The 23,936-nt window shown below is 31.6% G+C and overlaps 2 protein-coding genes across 2 annotated transcripts in view; both read right to left on the bottom strand.

Annotated features, from left to right (window-relative positions):
* LOC136774330 (diacylglycerol kinase theta) overlaps positions 1-23,936 on the bottom strand; it is a 2,104,019-nt gene that overhangs the window by 1,992,632 nt on the left and 87,451 nt on the right. The gene's annotated exons all lie outside the window — the stretch shown is intronic.
* LOC136774429 (putative nuclease HARBI1) lies at positions 16,191-21,552 on the bottom strand. The gene is made up of 9 exons (XM_066728733.1): positions 21,541-21,552; positions 21,030-21,272; positions 20,912-20,945; positions 20,512-20,588; positions 20,321-20,448; positions 20,052-20,220; positions 19,851-19,854; positions 18,787-19,244; positions 16,191-16,364 (listed from the first exon to the last, which is right to left on the bottom strand). Exons 1-9 carry the CDS (start codon positions 21,550-21,552, stop codon positions 16,191-16,193), a joined length of 1,299 nt encoding a protein of 432 aa, XP_066584830.1.

Raw genomic sequence — 23,936 nt, 5'->3', positions numbered from 1 at the left:
TGAAGAGATAATTCTTGTAACATAAAGAAGTGGCGTTTGTAAATTGTATTATGTCTTGGTAGAATTTAAAATGATGAAGGATAACTGATTCACCCGAAGTTGAAAATGTTACATTAGCAGGACAGACTGCAATTGAAACATGGAGCAGTTTGTCAAGGTTTCTTCAAGAGGATAAATACTGATCCACTGATAATGACAGTAGTAATTTGGATTGAACCACTACTTGGTGAAATTTGTCTACTGTTCATTGGATGTTTGAAGAGATAATCGTTAAAAACTTGAAATAGCAGCAACTGAAAGTTGTATTGATGGCAGGTACAACTTTTAAAGAAAAGATGGGCATCGGGTGTATCAATTGTTATCTAAAAATGTGGCAGCAGCAGGACTGACTGCAATTAAAACATGGAGCAGTTTGTAAAGGTTTCTTCAAGAGGATAAATACTGATCCACTTATAATGACAGTAGTAGTTTGGATTGAACCACTACTTGGTGAAATTTGTCTACTGTTGATTGGATGCTTGAAGAGAAAATTCTTCTGATTGTTATGATTTTCTTTGGGTAGAGGATTCCGATTCTTGTGTGAGTCGCAAATAAGAAAAAGAAAGAAAACTCTCCACAGTACTACCAGTCTTTATTACAAACGTATGTCCTCTCCGACTCTTCACTTACAACTAACTCTACATCTCGTCCTTAACGTAAATTTTAAAATCTTGCGCAAGTCAAATCACGCCTATTACATGATATAAAGAGGTGCGTTTAAACAATGTATTATGTCTTAGTACAATTTGATTTAATGCAGGATAACTAATTCACCCGAACTTAAAAATGTTACAGCAGCAGGTCAGATTGTTATGAAACATGGAGCAGTCTGTCAAGGTTTCTTTAAGAGGATAAATACTGATCCACTGATAATGATAGTAGTAACTTGGATTGAACCACTACTTGGTGAAATTTGTCTACTGTTCATTGGATGTTTGAAGAGATAATCGTTGAAAACTTGAAATAGCAGCAACTGAAAGTTGAATTGATGGAGGGTACAACTTTTAGAGAAAAGATTGGCATCGGATTTAACACTGTTATTTGAAAATGTGGAAGAAGTACAGTAAATTTCAATGTATTCTACAGCAACCCCTATTTGATCATTGTCAAGGGACAGTCATTAGTTCACGAAAATTGTTGGGAAGAGGATTACTTGTAATAATAACTATTTCGTATAATTGTACTGGCATTAGAGAATGAGATGATTATGGATCCTTATAATTTGTTATTTGTTTTTCAGCTGATTATCTGTACTGTAAAATTGGGGTCAAAGGCTAACTGCACTGTAAAGGATTTGGCAGTAGGAAAAATATTTACTTAAAAGCATAAGCAAGATAAGGAAATATGCATTTCTTGCAATTTCTTTAAATTACCATTTAATACATATTTCAAAGTATTAACAAAATTTGTATTTTATTATCATCTAGATCATTGATTCTCACTGCCAGCAGATTTGGATCACAGCACAATTCTGTAACTCTTTCTGCCAAATGTCGACATCGTCAGGCAGAGGTTAACGATAAATATCGGTACATGTAATGATAAATGTATATCTTTATATACCATTTTCGATTTGTACCGACACCAATAATTTTCGTTAAAGTTACAGAATACGGGGCCAGAATACTTTGGTGACACAATTCTAAATTGGATGTGATCTGGATCGTCTGAACGCTATTCATTTGTGGAGAAAATTGTGGTGCCTTTAAATCAACTTAGAAAGAAGAAAATCATTTTTAATTATAATGCATCATCTACAATATTACTTAAAATGCTGTTATAAAGTAGATATTGTGTCCTTATATATATCTAGTTTGATAATATGATATTATATTCATTCCATAATCTTATAGAAATTATGAGGAATATATTATTTATATACTCTTTTTGTTCTATACATTTTATTTGAAAATGTAATAAATTGTGTAATATTATAATCGTATTTGCATTTCAGTTATTTTAATATCAATATATTAGTATAAAGAAAATTAAGAATATAATACATGAACTATATATAGCCCTTAATATGTGCGTGTGAGCGTGTGTGCGTAAAATCTGAGAATGACGTCACGAGAAGCGATTTCACTTTCGCAATACATATGAAGGCACACGTACACAGTTTAGTTCCAAAAAACATTATGAATTACAGCGGTGGCGCTACTAACGCTGGGTAATCCAAACACAATGAAGATTGTCACCCCTGGCATAATTAATCATTTTATTACTTCATTGTTAATCGTGAATGCTAAATTTATGAAGAGAGAAAGAGAGAAAGAGAGAAAGAGAGAGAGAGAGAGAGAGAGATTACTGTAAGTATTAATAAATAAATAAATTAATGAGTTATTCTATGGACACTGTAATGATAAATTATCGTTATTTTACGTTCATCGTGTGTGCTATATAGTGTTATATATATTATATTTCGGTACATGAAAGTATGGCGGTACACTTGACGCGTTTTGTATTTATGCACATCATTTGTACATAAAATTTCATTTGTTGAATATTACCCAGCTTCTAAAATTATTTTATATTTGCGAATGCGAGGTTTATAAAATGTAATTTTTTATAAACATATAGGCTAACAAAAAAAACTGGTTTCGTGTAAAATAGAATTTGTTCATCCGTATTTATAAATTTTGAATGCATGCGTATATATTATTAAACACAACTAATTTTTTTTAAGGTAAGTTTGATTCTTACTATTGAACTTTTACAATACCAATACAGAAGCTATTATGTATTCGTCAGATGACAGTATCATGGATGGTAGTGAAGTAAATAAAAATGATTCTATTGCAAGTATAACCGAGCACTCTCAACAACTGAAAAATAATGGTGATTACTAATTAATCTTATAGTCGTTTTTGTAATCTAAAAATATGAAAATTGACAAGTATTTACTTCAATATAAATCAATATGTATATTTATGTCGATCATATTAAAATATTTTAAATGCAATTTTCAGTGTGATATAATAAAAATGGGTCAAAATTTTTGTAGATAAAATATTGAATCAGCATGAATATCTGATAATTAATTATTTTATTAATTCTTAATACTATATCATGAACCTCTAATATTGTTTATTGTTGAATTTATTTATAGATAATTCAAACTTGTTAACACCGCAGAATGTACAGAGCAATCATCTTTATCCCTACCATCCATATTTCATTGCTAATTCTGCTGCATATGAACAATATTGTTATTCTCAACCATTATAATTACCTCTAAATCACTTTTCCCTTGGTGCAAGTCGCGATTCTTTACCATCATTTCATAATATATCTAGATTTAAGAAAGAAAATGCATGTAGTAAAAGAACAAGTGAGGATGCATTAAAGCGCTTTAAAAGCCACAATAATAATGTTCAGACGATTACAAAAGAAGTTTTATGTACCAGTTCTTCAAACCAAGGCGATGAATCTGCAGGTTATTTAATATTTAAGTATCAGAACATTTATTTCTTCATATTGATTATTATTAAAGGAATTAAAATCAAATGAAATCTTCACTTAATGTTATATACTTATGTACATTTTTCCAAGTGACAAATATCTCATGTATAATATAATATGGAATATTCATTGTCATTCCTTTTTCAAAGGCATTGCAAAAGAACCCACACATACGTTTGATACAATTCGAAAGAAAAAATCAAAAGAAGTTACATTAACGTCTGATGCGATTCAAAGACGGGAGGTGACGGAATGTACAAAAGCAGTGTCGAGTGTATCGAATGAAATATCTCATTTGCTCGCCAAGTCCGAACGAGGAATTTAATTGTATCAGCTTACGACTACGATCAAAAGATTAAAAATTCTAAAAAATTAGAAGAATGGTCGTACAAATTATGCGATCTTATTATTGAAAACGAATATTTTAATGGTAATTCAGAGTAAGTTTTGGAAAGTCTGACGTATTCTTATATGTAATATTTAAATTCTTATTTATATTACAATTAATCAATGTTAAATTATATATTACAGTATAAGTAGCGAACGTTTCCTCGAATTACGTGATCAAATAATAGAACGATTCCCTCAAAAACAGATACCTGTAGAATGGTACAGTCCAAATCATAAGGACGTTGGACCAAGAGGAAAATTATATCTATCTTACAGAAAATTACGTGGATATGAAATAGAACTCGGAATTTTTAAAGGAAAAATAAGAGATTCTAACAAAAATACAACTTCTTCAAAAAGATTAGAAGAAATTCACTCAATAAATGAAACCGTTCTTATATGGTGGAAGAAATTGTATGAAACAAGAAAAAAAAATTTTACAAAGCTCACAATTGAAGAATTTGTTGAACAATATACATGGTTAAAGAGCCCTTTTGGATACGAAGTAGTAAGCAAATCATTACTATATGTTAAATCTAGTCTATTATTTATGTCACAAAATGTTAATCATAACTGAATAATATAAATATTTAAACAATGCTTTTTGAATTCATTAAATTTGTGCGGACTTTGAACTGTTACACCAAAATATACCCAATAATAAATTTGAAGAAAAATGGGTGAAGTGTTCAAAAGCAATCATTCAGCTAGCTAAAGAAAATACAGAAAATTTAAGTTGCAAAGATATTTTGACAGAGTTTGATAAATGCACAGATAAATGTAAGTTAAAAAAAAAATTGTCACCGATTTAAGCTTCTTAATATTATTTTAATTTATTAAAATTATTCTATATATATAATCACTTTAGCTTATGAAGATCTATTTGCGGCTCTATTATTACCTTACTTATTTCATGTAAAGCCTCAATTTCTCGCTAAAAAAGGGGAGCAATTGGATAATAAAGACATTGCTACAGCTTTCATTTTGAACGAAAAGGTACCGGTTACATTTTCTGAGTATAGTGATTGCTTGCCATTTTTAACTGTAAAACTTAAATTTATTACGTAATTCTAGAATTATGAAAATTTAGAAGAACAAGGCAAATTCCAAAGTGTTAATAAAATCATAGATGATGTCTTTGCTAAAACTGATGATAGAAAAAGAAAAATATAGGCATCGTAATATGTGGCCCTTTAAAAAATATTTCATCTATCTACGTTATACTTCACAATACTTTGAAGTACAGAGTTCATTCTGTTACTGAAGCAATTGATGTGTATTTTAAATGTTCCACTCTATTTTTTAAAAATTATCCTAAAAATTCGCGGTATATTTGCCAATTCCTAGAATATTTGGTATATGAAATACACGAGAAGAACATATATAAAGTCGTTATAGATATTGTTAAAGCCATTCAAAATATATTCAATTGATAAATATAATTTATGCCAAGAACAATAATCTACGTTAACCACAATACAGCAAAAAATAATGCCATCAATTAGATAAAAGGTATTTTTTAAAAAATAGTTATAGATAACATCGAAAACATTTTTACAATTATAAATTGAATTTTTTCCGTTATAATAATATATTTGTTATTTAATTTGGAAATAATGAATGAAAATTTTGATTTAAAAAAGGAATTTATAAAATTAAATTGTCTTGGTATAACAATCCACATATACCTGGAAATGCTGTACAAGATATGGTTGAACAGCTAGGCAATTTTTCGCTAATGCATACATACCACATTTACAACAAAATGTTTTGCAAGAATTTGGAAGTGACATTGATGGTAACAGTTTAGATAAGATATATCATGTTTTAAGAAAAAATCGCAACCCATTAAAAGATTTTTCAAGCGAACAATTGCGTTTCACAATGTATAAACAATATAGTGGTTTTGTCTATCCAGAACTATACAAAATAGAGGATAAGGTGATAGTTTAAGAGAGCATATCTGAAATTGAAGTAAAACTAAAAAAATTAACAGTTTACGGGGTAAAAATACCTATAAAACACACACTTAAAAAAATCCTGCAAATGCCAGGTCTGTTTAATCAAATTATACATTATATTCAGTTTTTAAAAACAGAAAGTAATATTATCTCCAATTTTATGCAAGGTAGACTATGGAAAATGAAGTATTGTGATTCAAACAATCGCATTATTTTACCTATTTTTTTGTATTATGATGATTTTGATACCGGTAATACTTTAGGAAGTCATGGAGGAATATTGCAACTTGGAAGAATGTATATTTCTTTGCCATTTCTTCCTCCACATTTAGTCGCAAAGATAAATAATATACTTACAGTTGCTATTTTTTATACAAATTATCGTAAAACGTTTAGTAATAAGGACTTATGTGGGCCAATTATAGACGATATTAATGACTTAGGCAATGGATAAGATTTAAATATAGATGGCTCTTCAATAACTGTATATTTTTGTTGCGCATTATTCGTTGGAGATAACGCAGCTGTAAATGAGATGTGCGGATTCATTAAGAGTTTTTCTGCGGGACGCTACTATCGAATATGTAGAGCAACATTTATTCAATGTCGTCATTTATCTGAAGAAGATTCGACCTTGTTACGGAACCGCGAGAACTATAAAGCTGACATTTTACAGGATTCAAATATATCAGGTGTTAAAGAAGAATGTATATTTAATTCCTTTCTTGATATCCACATCGTTGAAAATAAACCGATTGATTTGATGCACGATTTATTTGAAGGAGTTGGAAATTATACGTTGTCAAGAATAATAACATGCTTAATAGACGACAATATATTTTCATTACAAACATTAAAGAATCGAATAAGAGACTTTAATTATAGTGATGGAGATTTAGCGAACAAACCGTGTCCAGTACTTAAAGCAACTTCTCCAGTAAGTGGCGACGAAAAAATGATAAACAAAATTAAATTAAAACAATCATCAGCAGAAATGCTCTGTTCAATGCGATACTTCAATTTGATAGTAGGAAATCTAATACCAGATGGCAATAAGTTTTGGAATCTATATTTAATTCTTCGACAAATTCTTGAAATCACAATTGCTTCAAGATTTGTATATGCTGACATATCGCATCTGCGTCATCTTATAAAAATGCATAATTATTTTTATGTGGAATATTTTGGCTCCTTGAAGCCTAAAATGCATTTTATGACTCACATGCCTCAGATAATGCTAGATAATGGACCGCTTATCCATTTTTGATCAATGATATTTGAACGAAAAAACAAAGCTTTAAAAGATATTGCAGCTAATAACAATTCACATAAAAATGTTCCGCTATCAATAGCTATAAGAATACAACTGCAGCAATGTTATACTATAGAAACTGGTTACGTGGTTAATAGTGATATTGTATTAGGACACGTAGAAAGTATAAATGATACATATATAAGTTCTTTTAATTGTAACATAAAAAGCGCTACATCATACAAACACATTGAGATTATTGGAAGAAAATACTCGTCTGGTACAATTTTTATATCAAAAGTCGATGACGATGGGCCAAAATTTCAAAAAATTATAAAAATCTATAAGATAGTCGGTGAACTTTATTTTCTTTCCAGTCCTGTTGATGTGTTGTACTTTAAATCAAAATATCATGCTTATAAAGTGATTGTACAAACAACTGTAAATACTCTACTTAATATTAAGGAATTACCAAAAATAGCACCCTGTATTTTGACTACAATAGAGTCAGAATAGTATGTTGCTACTCCATATGATATTTAAATTTGTTAAAAAAATTAAGTCACTTTTTATGATAAATGTAATCGTTGATAATTTTATTTAAAACTTCATTTCCCTTAAACTATAAAAACTAATAAACAATTGGCGCATGTGTTACTTATGAAAATTAAATAAACCAATGGTTGTCCTGCCATTTTAATCTTGTCAGTAGTGTAATGCTCTTGGCGTGCTCGGTCACGTCACGCTTTAAACTTTGGTAGTGTGAGACTCCCAGCTAAACAGTCGTATTCGACCAAAAATTTATTGAGGTCCCACGCTTCCAGTTCGGTAATCATAATCGTCTGAGATTCGTTGAGGTGTCATACTACCAATTAGGTACTTCAAGAAATCAATTTTGGAGGAATAACAGCTCACCAACACGAGCGATCTCAGAATCTAAAAAAATGGTAGTCTCAGACTTCCAAATTTCTTTCGGTGTACAATAATAAAATATAATTGAAAAACATTTATGAACAAATTTATATTGTATACCTTATCGTAAGGAATATTTAATATTTCAGCTCTTTGTTCAATTAAAAAATTATTCTCATCCTCTATCTACGGTAGAAAATTACAAAATATAGTAATTTGTTTTTGGTACATATACTCTTTTCTAGAATCTTACGTTTTATATTTTTGTGTCCCTTTCTGGCATTTCCAAGTTTATAAATTTAAAATATTCCTTCAATTTTGAATGTATTAACTCAGTCATTTCTATAAATAAAATAAAACTGGATTATTATAATGAAATATAAGTATACTTTTATTATTCAAATTGTTTCATTTCCAGAGTTCTTGAACAAAGACTAGTTTAAATTGCACAAATTTTTCATAACTGTAATTTGACTTTGTATAAAAATTTGAAAAACATACATAAACGTCCCATCAGAGCATAGATTAAAAAAACTGTATCTGTTTAAATATAAGAGATATTCAAGTTGTATATAGCACCTTTTTAAAACCTGTTGTTATTTGAATCCAAAAAGATAATATGTAATAATGGAATACTTCTTATAATTAACGAGAAATACGCTTTTTATATCTATGCTCTGAGGCGTTTTAAATGCTATATTCCGTATTTATACAGGGTGGAACGTTAACGCCGCACTTCCTTTAAATGGGTGATTCCTGAGACTTTTCTAAGGAGAACGCCGTTAGCCGTTTTAAAATCTAGCCACTGGTTAAGGAGATATTAAAGATTAAATTTTGTATGCAATTATTGATTTTACATATGATTGCAGTAGTATTGGTATGTACGTGTGGCAAGTGCAAGTATAAGAGAGAAGTTGCTGCTATGACGTTTCACTCTCCCCTTTTATTGATTTTTTCGGATTCGTTGAGAAGTTGCTGCCGGTTAGCTCTTTTGCTTTTTTATTGATTAGCTGGAATTTTTGAGATTTAATTCGCGTTCTTGCGCAGAAACTAACGCGTACGCGCAAATTACATACGGAGAATCTTGGGTAACTGTTATTGTGTGCGTCCCCATACCATTTAATTTCCGATGCCAAATAATTAATGGGCAAATCGAGATAATGTAAATTAAATTCTATGAGGATTGAACACTTTAAACCAAGACTATGCTCCAGTCAATGAGCGCTCAGCTGTGCATATCTGTCGATCATTGACTGTAAGCGAGAAAAAGAAGCTATAGCCGAATAGTCGCGTCGTTGACGATTAGCCTATTTAATGAAAATATTGCGTAATCAAATGTTTATTTACCTGATTTTATGGAGCAACTTCAAGGATGGGCAGCATTGTAAATGTGCTCCATATGGCCACCTTCAGCATCGATGCACGCCCTTGCTCGTCGGAGAAGATTTGCTTGGACAGTGGCTACCATCTCAGGAGTGATCTCCGTGATAGCCACATCCAATCGCGCTGCTAGTTCTTCCTGATCCCGCATTAGATGTCTTCCCGTGTAGACCTTTTCTTTCAAGGCCCCCCAAAAGAAGAAATCTAATGGATTCAGATCAGGAGATCTAGCAGGCCAAGGGATGGGACCACCACGGCCGATCCATTTGCCGGGAAACTTGCGGTGCAGCACGCCTTTCGCAGTGGCCGCATTATGCGGAGCTGCTCCGTCGTGCTGGATCCACATTTTCTGCCGAATTTCTAGAGGAACATCTTCCAGAAGGTCTGGAAGCTGATTCTCTAGAAATTCGGCATAAATGTCTCCCGTCAATCGAGATGGTAGGATGCACGGTTCAATCTGTAAACAATTCACAACGAACTTCAGTTGCAAGCATTATTAGCATTTAAGAAACGTGAATAAGTGTTAGAAACTTACCAAATATTTCCCGACGATGCCTGCCCAGAGATTTACCGACCATTTGGATTGAGATTTCTGTTCTTTTATTACATGTGGGTTACTCTCAGCCCAATGATGGTCGTTTCGCATGTTTATAACACCATTTTTGTCAAACATGCTTTCGTCAGAGAATAAGATACATTTTATGAAATCGTTATCCTCTCCACGTTTTGCGAGAAGCCAGCGGCAAAACTGCAAGCGGTTCCCATAATCTCTGGGCAATAATTCCTGTACACTTGTGTACTTATAGGGGTGCATCGATTCGCCATGGAGCACTCGCAGCACCGTGGTGTGATTGCTGCCTAAATCTCTGGCTACGGCTCGTGTGCTGGTCCTCGGCCTCTCCCGGAACTCGCGCAGCACCCTCTGCTCAAAGGCAGGAACGCGTGATGTTCTCTGCTTGCCGTTTTCACTATAATTTGGCGCCAAACTGCCCGTGTCCCTCAAGCGCTGCACAACCGTCTTGATAACATTTTTATGCGGGTGTCGCCGATTGGGGAACTTTTCCGCGTACACCCTCGCGGTCACGGTAGTCGAAGCATTGTTCTGCCAGTATACCTGGAGCATATCACAATATTCAGTGTTGCTGTAACTCATTTTTCACTAAGTTTACGGTTGAAAAACGAAGAAAACGATGCACACACTTATGTCGACAAACTGGTAATAGTTTTTTCAGTTGCTAATAACAACCCTAGCGGTGCGAAAGTAGCCCTTGCTATAAAAAAAGGGGGTGGTTGTTATTAGCAACTGAAAAAACTATTACCAGTTTGTCGACATAAGTGTGTGCATCGTTTTCTTCGTTTTTCAACCGTAAACTTAGTGAAAAATGAGTTACAGCAACACTGAATATTGTGAAATGCTCCAGGTATACTGGCAGAACAATTCTTCGGCTACCGTGGCCGCGAGGGTGTACGCGGAAAAGTTCCCCAATCGGCGACACCCGGATAAAAATATTATCAAGACGGTTGTGCAGCGCTTGAGGGACTCGGGCAGTTTGGCACCAAATTATAGTGAAAACGGCAAGCAGAGAACATCACGCGTTCCTGCCTTTGAGGAGAGGGTGCTGCGCGAGTTCCGGGAGAGGCCGAGGACCAGCACACGAGCCGTAGCCAGAGATTTAGGCAGCAATCACACTACGGTGCTGCGAGTGCTCCATGGCGAATCGATGCACCCCTATAAGTACACAAGTGTACAGGAATTATTGCCCAGAGATTATGGGAACCGCTTGCAGTTTTGCCGCTGGCTTCTCGCAAAACGTGGAGAGGATAACGATTTCATAAAATGTATCTTATTCTCTGACGAAAGCATGTTTGACAAAAATGGTGTTATAAACATGCGAAACGGCCATCATTGGGCTGAGAGTAACCCACATGTAATAAAAGAACAGAAATCTCAATACAAATGGTCGGTAAATCTCTGGGCAGGCATCGTCGGGAAATATTTGGTAAGTTTCTAACACTTATTCACGTTTCTTAAATGCTAATAATGCTTGCAACTGAAGTTCGTTGTGAATTGTTTACGGATTGAACCGTGCATCCTACCATCTCGATTGACGGGAGACATTTATGCCGAATTTCTAGAGAATCAGCTTCCAGACCTTCTGGAAGATGTTCCTCTAGAAATTCGGCAGAAAATGTGGTTCCAGCACGACGGAGCAGCTCCGCATAATGCGGCCACTGCGAAAGGCGTGCTGCACCGCAAGTTTCCCGGCAAATGGATCGGCCGTGGTGGTCCCATCCCTTGGCCTGCTAGATCTCCTGATCTGAATCCATTAGATTTCTTCTTTTGGGGGGCCTTGAAAGAAAAGGTCTACACGGGAAGACATCTAATGCGGGATCAGGAAGAACTAGCAGCGCGATTGGATGTGGCTATCACGGAGATCACACCTGAGATGGTAGCCACTGTCCAAGCAAATCTTCTCCGACGAGCAAGGGCGTGCATCGATGCTGAAGGTGGCCATATGGAGCACATTTACAATGCTGCCCATCCTTGAAGTTGCTCCATAAAATCAGGTAAATAAACATTTGATTACGCAATATTTTCATTAAATAGGCTAATCGTCAACGACGCGACTATTCGGCTATAGCTTCTTTTTCTCGCTTACAGTCAATGATCGACAGATATGCACAGCTGAGCGCTCATTGACTGGAGCATAGTCTTGGTTTAAAGTGTTCAATCCTCATAGAATTTAATTTACATTATCTCGATTTGCCCATTAATTATTTGGCATCGGAAATTAAATGGTATGGGGACGCACACAATAACAGTTACCCAAGATTCTCCGTATGTAATTTGCGCGTACGCGTTAGTTTCTGCGCAAGAACGCGAATTAAATCTCAAAAATTCCAGCTAATCAATAAAAAAGCAAAAGAGCTAACCGGCAGCAACTTCTCAACGAATCCGAAAAAATCAATAAAAGGGGAGAGTGAAACGTCATAGCAGCAACTTCTCTCTTATACTTGCACTTGCCACACGTACATACCAATACTACTGCAATCATATGTAAAATCAATAATTGCATACAAAATTTAATCTTTAATATCTCCTTAACCAGTGGCTAGATTTTAAAACGGCTAACGGCGTTCTCCTTAGAAAAGTCTCAGGAATCACCCGTTTAAAGGAAGTGCGGCGTTAACGTTCCACCCTGTATATGTGTAAATATATTATAAACGGTACCCTTTAATGATTCAGGAACTTGCGTATTAATACCAGGATTTATGCCAGCAATATTATTACAAATTTCTTCAACGTCATATTTGTCATTTAACATTTCATCAGCCGATGTATCATCGTTTGATTGTTCATGAAATACATTTTCATTTGAAAAGTCATCCATTTGCATATTTTTGACGACGTCTTGCGCAACATTTAAATTATTTTCTGTATCATCTGTAAATACAATAAGTAATTAATTTCCAAGTTAGCATGCTATTAACCACTAGAAATTCACATGGCAATTTCGGTGACAGTACTACAGGCCAAAACTAACTATTCAGTTAAATATATATAATCGTCATACAGTTGAAAGCAATAATCTTGCGTCAGCCAGGGAAGGGGGGGGGGAGTTAGAGAAGCGAGAATTTTTTTAGGAAATTACCATTTTATCATAACGCTAGCATTAATACTAGAATTTCATAGCAAAAACAGTAACTCCCCAGATAACTTTACACAACTCTCTAACCCCTTTCCCCTCTTCTTACGCAAGATTATTGCTCCTAATTGTACTGCGTGACTTACTAAAAGAATCTGTTAATTTAATATAAATGCTTAGTTAACATTTCACAAAATCGTTGTACCTTCTTCATTAAATATAGGATCTAACCGCATTGGATCCATTGAACCCTCTGTATTTTGTAAACTTCTTTTTTTTTCAAATTAATGGTTGGAGCTATATTTGTCAATTTTTTATTTTTATATTTCATTATTTTTCCATCTATTGAAACTTGAATTTTATTTAAGTATTGTTTGTTGCCTAAATGAAAAATAATTTCTAAATTAATTAATAAGTTAAGGAAAAGGAAAGAAATATGTTTAGTAAATAATATAGTTACCATTTATTTTTATGATATTTGCCTTATAAATTTCGTTTCCATATTTTATGGATACGATTTTATTATTTTCAATCTGTTTTCCTATAATAAAAGCTTTTCTCACAATTGCTACCTCTTTTCCTTCTAAAAATTGCACTAAAGCGTACATGCTTTATTTTTTGCGTAAGATATATCACTGAGTTATATTAGCTTTAACCAGTTTTTAAAGGTTACATTTAAAACACAATCTCATAACACATACATATATTTATATATACTTGAGATTCTGATTGCTTTTTGTCTGTATAAGTACAAAACTGGGAACCTAGTAAACTTTGGTATCATGAACGAGTGATGCCAAGATTGAGCCATTTTGCTTTAATAGCGTTTTTCCGATCATACACTATCTACACCGAGTGTAAACCTAGCCTAACCTTATTGTGTACTAGTTACTTTACTAGTCTAGTGAATTTCGGATACCGTAGCGCCGCTACGGAAGCGGTGGTAGTGGTCATGCCATTGTCATAGCACATGCATGGTTGCTAATGTTGGGATTGGTTCATAGTTGGGATGCCCTGAAATTTGAAAAATGAAAATGTAAGTACTAAAATTCATCATAATAATCCAAAAAGTGGAAATTAATGATATGATAAGAGCATATTTTATGTATTTCTGAAAGATATAACATTAATTAAATAAATTCCAGATTAAATGTGTTTTGAAACGTTTGGCCTTTGACCCCTCGACATAGTTCAATTATCAGAATAATGGAAGTATATTTTAAAATAAATAGCAATTTTGTATTGTTAGTCGCCCAAGACGACAAAGGCTATAAAAGACTATCAGGTTAGTTTTGAAGGTTTAAAATATATATTTAAAATTAAAAGAACAATAAATATTGTTTTTAATTGCAGAATGTGATAACTATGTTGTAAAACATTTGCATAAGCTTGTTAAAAAGAATATAATACAGGTACCGGAGGGAAAAATAGAAAGAATTTATAGATGTCTAGATAAGAATTTAGAGTGAGTGTACGCAGAAAGATATTTTTCTATTTACACATATTTATATTTAGGTAAAATAATAACTATTTGTTTTAGAAATATGACGCTAATATATGATATTCAAAATATTGAATGCTCTCAAGATGATACTGAAAGTTATAATGATAACCCTACAGAAACTAATTATATCCATGAAGAGAATGTACAATACTCTATGGATGAAGGTGTTGATAACCCACCCTACAGAGATGAAGATATCGATGATCCATCCTGCAGAGATGAAGATGTTGATGACCCACCCTGCAGACTTGAAAAAGAAAAAGCAGATTTTGCAGGTATTTCGACAGTTAATATTATTGTATACAAAAACTTTGCATACTTAGTATTATAGTCATGCAGAAAAAACATTGCTTTTTTTACTTTTCATATTTAATTAAAGTAACTAATGCTTAAAAATTAAATTTAAATGCATGTTAAAGTGGTAATAAATTTGAAATAGTACTATAAAGACATATTATTCAGATTCAATAATTAAAAATTGATAGATATGAAAAATGAAAAAAGGTAGTAAAAAATGTGTTGTAGCTCTAAATTTTGTATTAAAAAGTATACGAACAGTAATTAATGCTTACAAAAACATTTAACCTCTCAGTGCATCATAGACTTATAAATTTTAACACTCATTACAAATAATTTTTTTATCTTTCAGAAGAAGAAACTAAATTTATTATTGATAAATATTATGAGTTTTCAAACCAAATAGGCCCTACTAAATTATTTAAAACTAAAAAAGGAATGTGGCTTGAAATTAGCAAAAATATGAGAGACGAGCTAAATATCAACAAAAGTGCACTACAAATTGAAAATAGATATAATACTGTTCTGCGTCAACAGAAACGTGCCATTGATAACAATATAAAGTCAGGGAGGACCAAAGTCAACGTACCATTTGAAAAGGAATTACGAAAAATTATAACTCAAGACGATAGCATAGTACCAGAACTATTACAAAATTCAAGAAAAAGAATAATGTTAAAGTAATCTAATAATGAAATAGAAAAAGAAAATGATAGAAAGTACAACGAAAGTGCATCTACAAGAAGAATGGGAAAGGTATGAAAAACAAGTTTATTAGAAACTTCTAATTTCAATCAAAATTATTTTTCATCATTCATTTATTACTTATACAAATATAAATTTTCATAGTTCAAAAACGAAGATGTTTTGAATAAATTTTATAAAATAAAAAAAGAAATAGAAGAGAAGCGAGAAGAAAATAGAGAAAGACGTCACAAGGAAAAAATGAATTTATTAACAAAGTTATTAAAAAAATGAACATTGTTAAATAATTTGTAAGTATATTTTAATATATTTGTCAAGATATTCTATTATTTTACGTTAATCCATATAAAATGTTAACATTGAAATGGTTAAAAACTATTTCAGATCCAAGTCTAAAAGTTTTTTTTAATAAAATTGAAGTTTATAAAACATATAAAAGAAAACACATATGGTAAAAGCAAAAATAAGTTTTATTATTATTATTACAAATGTTTATTGATATAATTATATTGCAGTGGTTGAAATATTTTTTTAATGTGTTAATACCTCTATAAAATGTGATAGCTGCATCTTCGTTAAATGACAAATGTAATTATTTGACAAGTAATATAATAAAGTATTATTTCAATAATGATGAAAATTTAATCGTTCCTACATAATTTCTCCATTATGAAATTTCGCTTCAATCGTCCTCTTTCGAATACTATTTCATCGTGTGTTTCATATTCATTAACTATATTTTCAGTCGATTCATGCTCATTCTCAAACAACTCATTACAATCAATACATAAATTATGCAAAACACAGCAACCCGCGTAAAAAAAATCGATCTTAGAAAGATCTTAATTTTGACTTGAAATATAATCGTAAGATCTTAGTAAGATCTTACATTCGTCTTTCAGGCAGTCTTGCTTTGGGTCACGAACAAGACGAATATGTAAGATATTTATATGATCTTTCTAATACTTGAAAATGGTATTTTTGATTTGCAAATATAGGACAGCCCGCGTAAAAAAATGTGGATTTGCAAAGCGCTTGGATTCGGCTGGAAAGATCCTCGAAAGATCTTGGAAAGGTCTTTCCAGTGTATTGGAAAGTAGCTTGCTCTGTCCCGCCAGCAAGACAAGTTCCGAGCTCTTGGCAAGCGCTTTCCAAGACGATTCGAAATTTGAGAAAGTAAAAAGAATAGGTTATAATTAATTTGTTTATTTATTTATTTTCATGTATTTGTTATTATGATTATCGATTAATACAGATATTAATTAATTTTACAGCATGAAATTTTTTTTCCGCGGTGGGACTCGAACCTGGAACCGATGCCAATCTCACGTACAGCTGTCCGACGTTTGCACCATTCAGCTAAACTTGGATTTCTATATCGATTGCTATTTTAGCGTATATAGAAAGAATAGACAAATATGTCGTATTCTGATGTCAGCGACAAGATTGCTTGTGGACGACTTTTAAGGCCTAATTGTCTGAAATTAGTAACAAGACATTATAGGGTCGTCTTTAGGATCTGAAGCTGTGCGGGATATTTTACGAAGCTAAAGCTAGCGTTCGATGCGAGCAATTCGATAAAGCTCAACATAGCCTGAAGTAAGCAAGCAATGAAAATAAAAAAATATTCATCTTCTTCCTTATTTCACAAGGAACAGGTCCATATAGGTTAATAAGTGGACCCGGCAAGGGAAACAGCTGAAAAAGAATTGTAGTTGCTTAGAATGCGCGACATTTTTGCAGATTTCTTTATGTTTTAGCTAAGTTTAACCCCGCTGCTACCCACAGAAAATTCGTCAGTTAATTAAACAAGTATGCATCTTCTTTCTTATTTCATAAGAAAGATATCCATATAGGTTAAACGGTGGAGCCAGCAAAGGAAAGAGGTGAAAAAAATGATTGAAAGTAATAAAGTGCGACTAATTCATACAGTTTTCTATAATTCGCTTAAATTTTATCTCACTGCTGTCAATAGGAAGTTTGTTAGCCAATTAAAAAAATATGCATCATCTTCCTCTTTTCATAACGAAGAGATCCATATAGGTTCAGAAGTGTTGTAATCGGCGAGGGAAATAGCTGAAAAAATTATAAAATCTAAAAATGAGCGACGTACCCACAAATATTTTACGTTTATTATAATCCGGATTCACTAATTTTCTTCGGCTATTTCCCTTGCCGGCTCCACTGCTTAACCTATATGGATATCTTTCTTATGAAATAGGAAAGAAGATGCATACTTGTTTAATTAACTGACGAATTTTCTGTGGGTAGCAGCGGGGTTAAACTTAGCTAAAACATAGAGAAATCTGCAAAAAGGTCGCGCATTCTAAGCATCTACAATTTTTTTCTCAGCTGTTTCCCTTGCCGAGTCCACTTTTTAACCTATATGGATCTGTTCCTTGTGAAATAAGGAAGAAGATGCATATTTTTTTATTTTCATTGCTTGCTTACTTCAGGCTATGTTGAGCTTTATCGAATTGCTCGCATCGAACGCTAGCTTTAGTTTCGTAAAATATCCCGCACAGCATTCAGATCCTAAAGACGTCCACATAATGTCTTGTTACTAATTTCAGACAATTAGGCCTTAAAAGTCGTCTACAAGTAATCTTGTCGCTGATATCAGAATACGACATATTTGTCTATTGTTTCTATATACGCTAAAATAGCAATCGATATAGAAATCCAAGTTTAGCTGAATGGTGCAAACGTCGGACAGCTTTACGTGAGATTGGCATCGGTTCCAGGTTCGAGTCCCACCGCGGAAAAAAAATTTCATGCAGTAAAATTAATTAATATCTGTATTAATCGATAATCATAATAACAAAAATATGAAAATAAATAAATAAACAAATTAATTATAACCTATTCTATTTACTTTCTCAAATTTCGAATCGTCTTGGAAAGCGCTTGCCAAGAGCTCGGAACTTGTCTTGCTGGCGGGACAGAGCAAGCTACTTTCCAATACACTGGAAAGACCTTTCCAAGATCTTTCGAGGATCTTTCCAGCCGAATCCAAGCGCTTTATAAGTCCAAATTTTTTTACGCGGGCTGTCCTATATTTGCAAATCAAAAATACCATTTTCAAGTATTAGAATGATCATAGAAATATCTTACATATTCGTCTTGTTCGTGACCCAAAGCAAGACTGCCTGAAAGACGAATGTAAGATCTTACGATTATATTTCAAGTCAAAATTAAGATCTTTCTGAGATCGATTTTTTTTACGCGGAAAGATATAACAAAATCTGAAAGTTTTATAATTTTGTGCATATCCAACTGAGTTAATTGCCGAAATCGGCCTTTTAAAGGGCCAAACGCGTTTTCAATTTTTATTCGCGTTTGAGAATGCTTTTTATTATATTTACGTTGATTTTGCGTAAGATTACCATAGTCTTTAAATGGCACCAGTAAGTAACTTCTTAGCGGATATGCGCTATCCCCTAAGATGTGATACTCATTGCTACAAATTCTGGAGAATGTATCTGAAATGTTTGACAATTTAAATGCTCTAGCATCGTGAATTTTACTAGAAACTCCCGTAAAGACATCTAAAAATTTTTTATTTTCATCGCAAATTGCCTGTAGCAACATTGAAACTAGGTCGTGTCTATTAACATATGTAGATCTGTTTTTGTGCGCGGGATTTCTCATATTGATGTAAGTTCCATCTACGCAGTCAATTACACCAGGAAATTCTGCTTATCTTCTGATTCGAAATACATATAATTATGTTATAATATATGTAAAAATTATTTTATAAAGGTGTGTCATTTTACAAAAAAAACAAAAACAAACTACGATTAGTATTCAAAAAGTGTCACAAATAAAATTTGTCTCATTTCCAGTAGGGATATAAAATGTATATGGTATCACTGACTTAATTTTGGAAAGTCATTTGATGATTATTTATTTTGTTTTACATGATATATATACATAATCTTGTTTATCGCTTATACCTTGAATGCTTTGAATACTATAATATTTCATTAATCCTTTAATCTAATTGTTCACTACATATTTTTATTTGAAGCGTAAGGTTTGCATAAATACTTCAATCAAATCAATAAAACTTATATATGCAATGTTTAATAGAATTATACTCATCAAACAAATAAAATTGAAAAATTAATATAGTGTTTCTGGAAAGGTCAGTTTGAAATATTTTGCAGAAGATGCCACAAAAATATAGATGGTTTCATTCAAAAACTCAAATAGTGAACTTCATGTGATTAAGAGCTGAAGCTTCGAAGCTAATAAACTAATTAACATATATATATATATATATATATACCATCTTATACCTCGCTTTCAATGTAACAATTAAGTTTTAGTCAGAAAACTTTTAGATATTAATAGTATTATTATGGATGTTATTTCTTTGTAATACCACAGAATCACACATTTACGATTCATTTCTTCATAACGTTTTCAATAACTATGAAAATAATATAAATAATAACATATAAATCTGCTGTTTGCAGATGCTTATAAATTCAACTTACTTCTTTAAACCTTTCACTCCTTTCCTGTAAATTACGTAGAAATTTAATGATATGTTTAGCTCTACTAACTAAATAATTCATAACTCTTAAATTTCTTTGAAAAACTGTCTTTATAGAACAGCCAAATAGCTCTACAACGCCTCTCATACTATCTTTATTACCCGCAAACCTTTTGACCAAAACAAAAATATATATTATTAATTATAATAATTGTTATTTATTTAAATATCTACCTATACTGCATACTTTTAATAATAACTTTTCTTTACCATAAAAACGTTAATATATCTTCTGTAGCTGTTTTTGCTGTTTTACGTTTACTGCAGTACTCCGAATTTTCATATATATTTATTAATATATTCGCTGTATCTTTATTCATACGAAAATGACTTTGGAACTATAATATAAAAAATATACAAAGGTAAAAAATAACAAAAAAAATATATATACTATATATAACAAAGTCCAGAAGAAAACTTTTCTCAAATGTCCAAGCGTATATTAATTCCTGATACGTTCCAGGAATATTGATAAAGGCTGTTTAGATTTAAAAAACTAATTAATTAATATAAGTTTTTAACTCAGTCGCCTAGGTATAAAATATTTCAAATAAATAAATTATGGTTTTGATATAAGGAAAAAAATAATACTATTGATTTGGCCTAGCTTTAATAATTCAATTTTTTTACGTCGTTTTACCCCCATAAGTATATGTATGTATATATATGTATATATATATATATATATAGTATAAATAAGTTTCTAAAGGCTGTGGTTTTGACTACGATTGAATGAAATGATTATTATTATATTAAAAATATTGTAGTGTTCGCGTATAAATTAAGATTTGAATTAATCACTTAAGGTCAAAATCAATAGTATTTCAAAAAATATCTGTTTTATTTTATTATATTTTAACTTAAAATTATTTGAACAAAATATTTCTAATGGAACTCGACTTTTTAAATACTTTTTTACCTTTTCATTTGAATACTCAGCTACGATTTCGATGTAATGATTATTTAATATTTTATTTTGGTTAGAACGTAATTTTAATAATAATTTCAAATCAAAATCATCATCTTCGTCTGTATCATCGCTACTTATGTCATTAAATGCATATTCAAATATAGCATATTTATCTCTAAGGGCCGTATTCATAGACGTCACTCGAGCTCCACTCAAGTATTTGTTAATCCAGCTCCACTCGAGCCATTTCAGCTGTACTCAACTTTACTCGAGCCTTACTTGAAATTTAACAGGCAGGCGATGCCCCTAGATTCTGTCAGAAGTTTGAACACAACACAGTAGAGAATAATAAGTAATGTATACTTATGCATTATAATTTATATTCATGATATTTATTCTTTTACCAAAGTTATCCAAATTTCTAGTCTAATGTACATATACAATAAAATAATTATAAGTATCTTCTTTATGTTAATTATAATAAATTTTTTTAAATTTCAGTACCCCACATGGAAAATACCAAATCCAACATGGTAGGGACAAAAATGAAGAGAAATATATACAATAATAAAGAGAAAGAAGTGTTATTGGATTTGGTGTAACAGTATAAGCATATATTGGTAAATAAAGCAACTGATGGAACAAGCATTAGGGAAAAAGAAGCAATTTGGATAAAAATTAGTAAGATTTTCAATGCTCATGCCTTAACACAAAGAACGCCAGCACAACTAAAAAAGTATTGGGAGAATCTAGTTCAAAGGTATAGATTTATTATATTTTAATGTATGTTTTAATAATTAAAGCACAATATATAGTATATATATTAAACAGAAGAAGAAAGCGGCATACAGAAAACAAAGCACACAGATTAATTACTGGCGGTGGCCCACCCTTACAAAAAACAAAAAGTGATATTTTGGATAAGGTAGATTCCATCTTTGCGTATAATGATGTTGAGATCTCTCATAGTTTTGATAGTGTATCAGCCTATGAAAAAAATAGTGAGTTGATTCATTCTAATTATATTAATTAATATGTAAATTGATGGTTAAGGTTTTACCAGTTCTTATCTGATATATACTGTTTTAGGTAATATTCCATCAGTAAAAGAAACCAATGGAGTTTATTATATAAGAGATAGTAATGATGATAATTCCCAAAATAATTTTAAAAAATTTAAAAGAAATTATATCTCAGATTATGACAGTTAGAAGAAAATGAAGAAAATTTTAATATTGACAAAAATGTTTCAGAACAGAAACTTAAAGATAATATAATGGAGGCGAGTACAGCTTCTAATCATGTTTTACTTCCTTGCAATGCTGATGAAAATAATAATTTTGAAAAAGAAACAAATCAGTTATTGAAAACATATTGTCCAGCTCTTACAGCTAAGTCAAAAGTACAAAATTACGAATCAACTCTAAAAGCAATAATAATTGCAGAGTAAATCGTGCAACAGAGAGAAATGCATAAAATTAAGCTGGAATCGGCAAAAACCGAGAGTCAGCTTTTAATTTTAAAGTTATTAAAGGAGGAGGATCAGCTACGTAAACAAAATGAAGAAGCTAATACATAAGAATTGGTGCTTTTTATATTAAGTTTTCACTTTTACATAATGTGATATACCAAAAGACTGATTTTACGTGTGTTGAAATATTCCTAAATAGTAATAATCGTTATAAAAGTTGTCTTATTTTAAAAAAATATTTGATGTGTCAATACTATCAATAGATGTAAAATTAATAGATCTCATAATTGACACATGAAACAAAAATGGTTGTGAATTTACTTTAAGTTAACCCCTGTAATTTTTTATAAAAAATTAAATATAGTTCAAAATGTTTGTAGTAATTCTACAATTTATGGGTGCAATCCAAATTACGCATGAAGCGCATAGAATATACAATTTATGTCACATTTATTATAAAACTTAAGTGCTTACTGCACTGAGAAAAATAAGATAGTTGTGATTACCAAAAGGTTTTGCTAAAAATAGTTTTGTTAAGACAACACAAATTTTGTAATAGGTACAAAATGTAAAAATATTATATTGTTACTGCAACAAAACTATTTCGATAAAAATTATTATACAATTTGTTTGACGTAACTATACGTAGCTTTGCTTTAACAAAATAAATTTAACAAAAGTGCATTGTTTTGGCCTAATTAAATATTATTCGGTTGTAACAGACACAGGTGTATATTTAATTATTATTATTAAAAATAAAACTCATTATTTTAATTAAAACGCATTTCCTTATTCTTTAAGCAATACAAAATTCTTTCTTTTATCATGGCTTATAATTTTTGAGCAGGGTATCTTATTGACTAAATCATTATAGGAAATACATGACCACTTTTCTTCGCTAATTATTACAAACGCTTGAACATGCGAATTAAAACCTATAGTACGCAGATTCTTAATAACAAACAAAAATTCTCCATTACATTGAGCAATTAATAATTCTATAGAACCAAAAAGAGGCAAAGTGTCACGTGCGCCTATATTTATTATGATAGATGGTTTATAAAAATAGCTATTAATAATTAACCAGTTAAAGGCTTTAACCCTGGGTGCGCACACATCCCGACAATACTATACTGCACACACTGGGTCAATTTGACCCAACAGCTTTGAGTGACGGTTTTTCGTATACCATGCATGCAAGAATAAAAAAATTAATTTCTGTATTTACCCTGAACCTTTCTTTATTACATTATATAGTTTTTGTTAGACAAAATTATAATAAATTATTTGCAGACTGTTCAAAATACGAGCATGGCAGAGCAACGGCTTTCTTACTTAAATATTGTGTAGTTATTTCAAATTTGAATTTTAAAAGCTCAAACATTTGGATTCTATAGATGAAAAGATATTATTCAACGTAAAAATAATAAGACTGTTTGGTTTCA

Source organism: Prorops nasuta, unplaced genomic scaffold (assembly GCF_024137725.1).
Source record: "Prorops nasuta isolate Cenicafe-Biocafe unplaced genomic scaffold, Cenicafe_Pnas_1.2 PNAS00001, whole genome shotgun sequence".
NCBI classification, from domain to species: Eukaryota; Metazoa; Arthropoda; class Insecta; order Hymenoptera; family Bethylidae; genus Prorops; species Prorops nasuta.
Note: the sequence above shows the minus strand (reverse complement) of the source record. Positions and strands in the feature narration are given on the sequence as shown.

Coding starts and splice junctions, on each gene's coding strand:
- LOC136774429 (XM_066728733.1), bottom strand. Junction 20,946..21,029: donor CTGAGTATTCAAATGAAAAG/GTAAAAAAGTAT, acceptor AAAATAAAACAG/ATATTTTTTGAAATACTATT. Junction 20,449..20,511: donor AAAGTTTTCTTCTGGACTTT/GTTATATATAGT, acceptor TTTATATTATAG/TTCCAAAGTCATTTTCGTAT.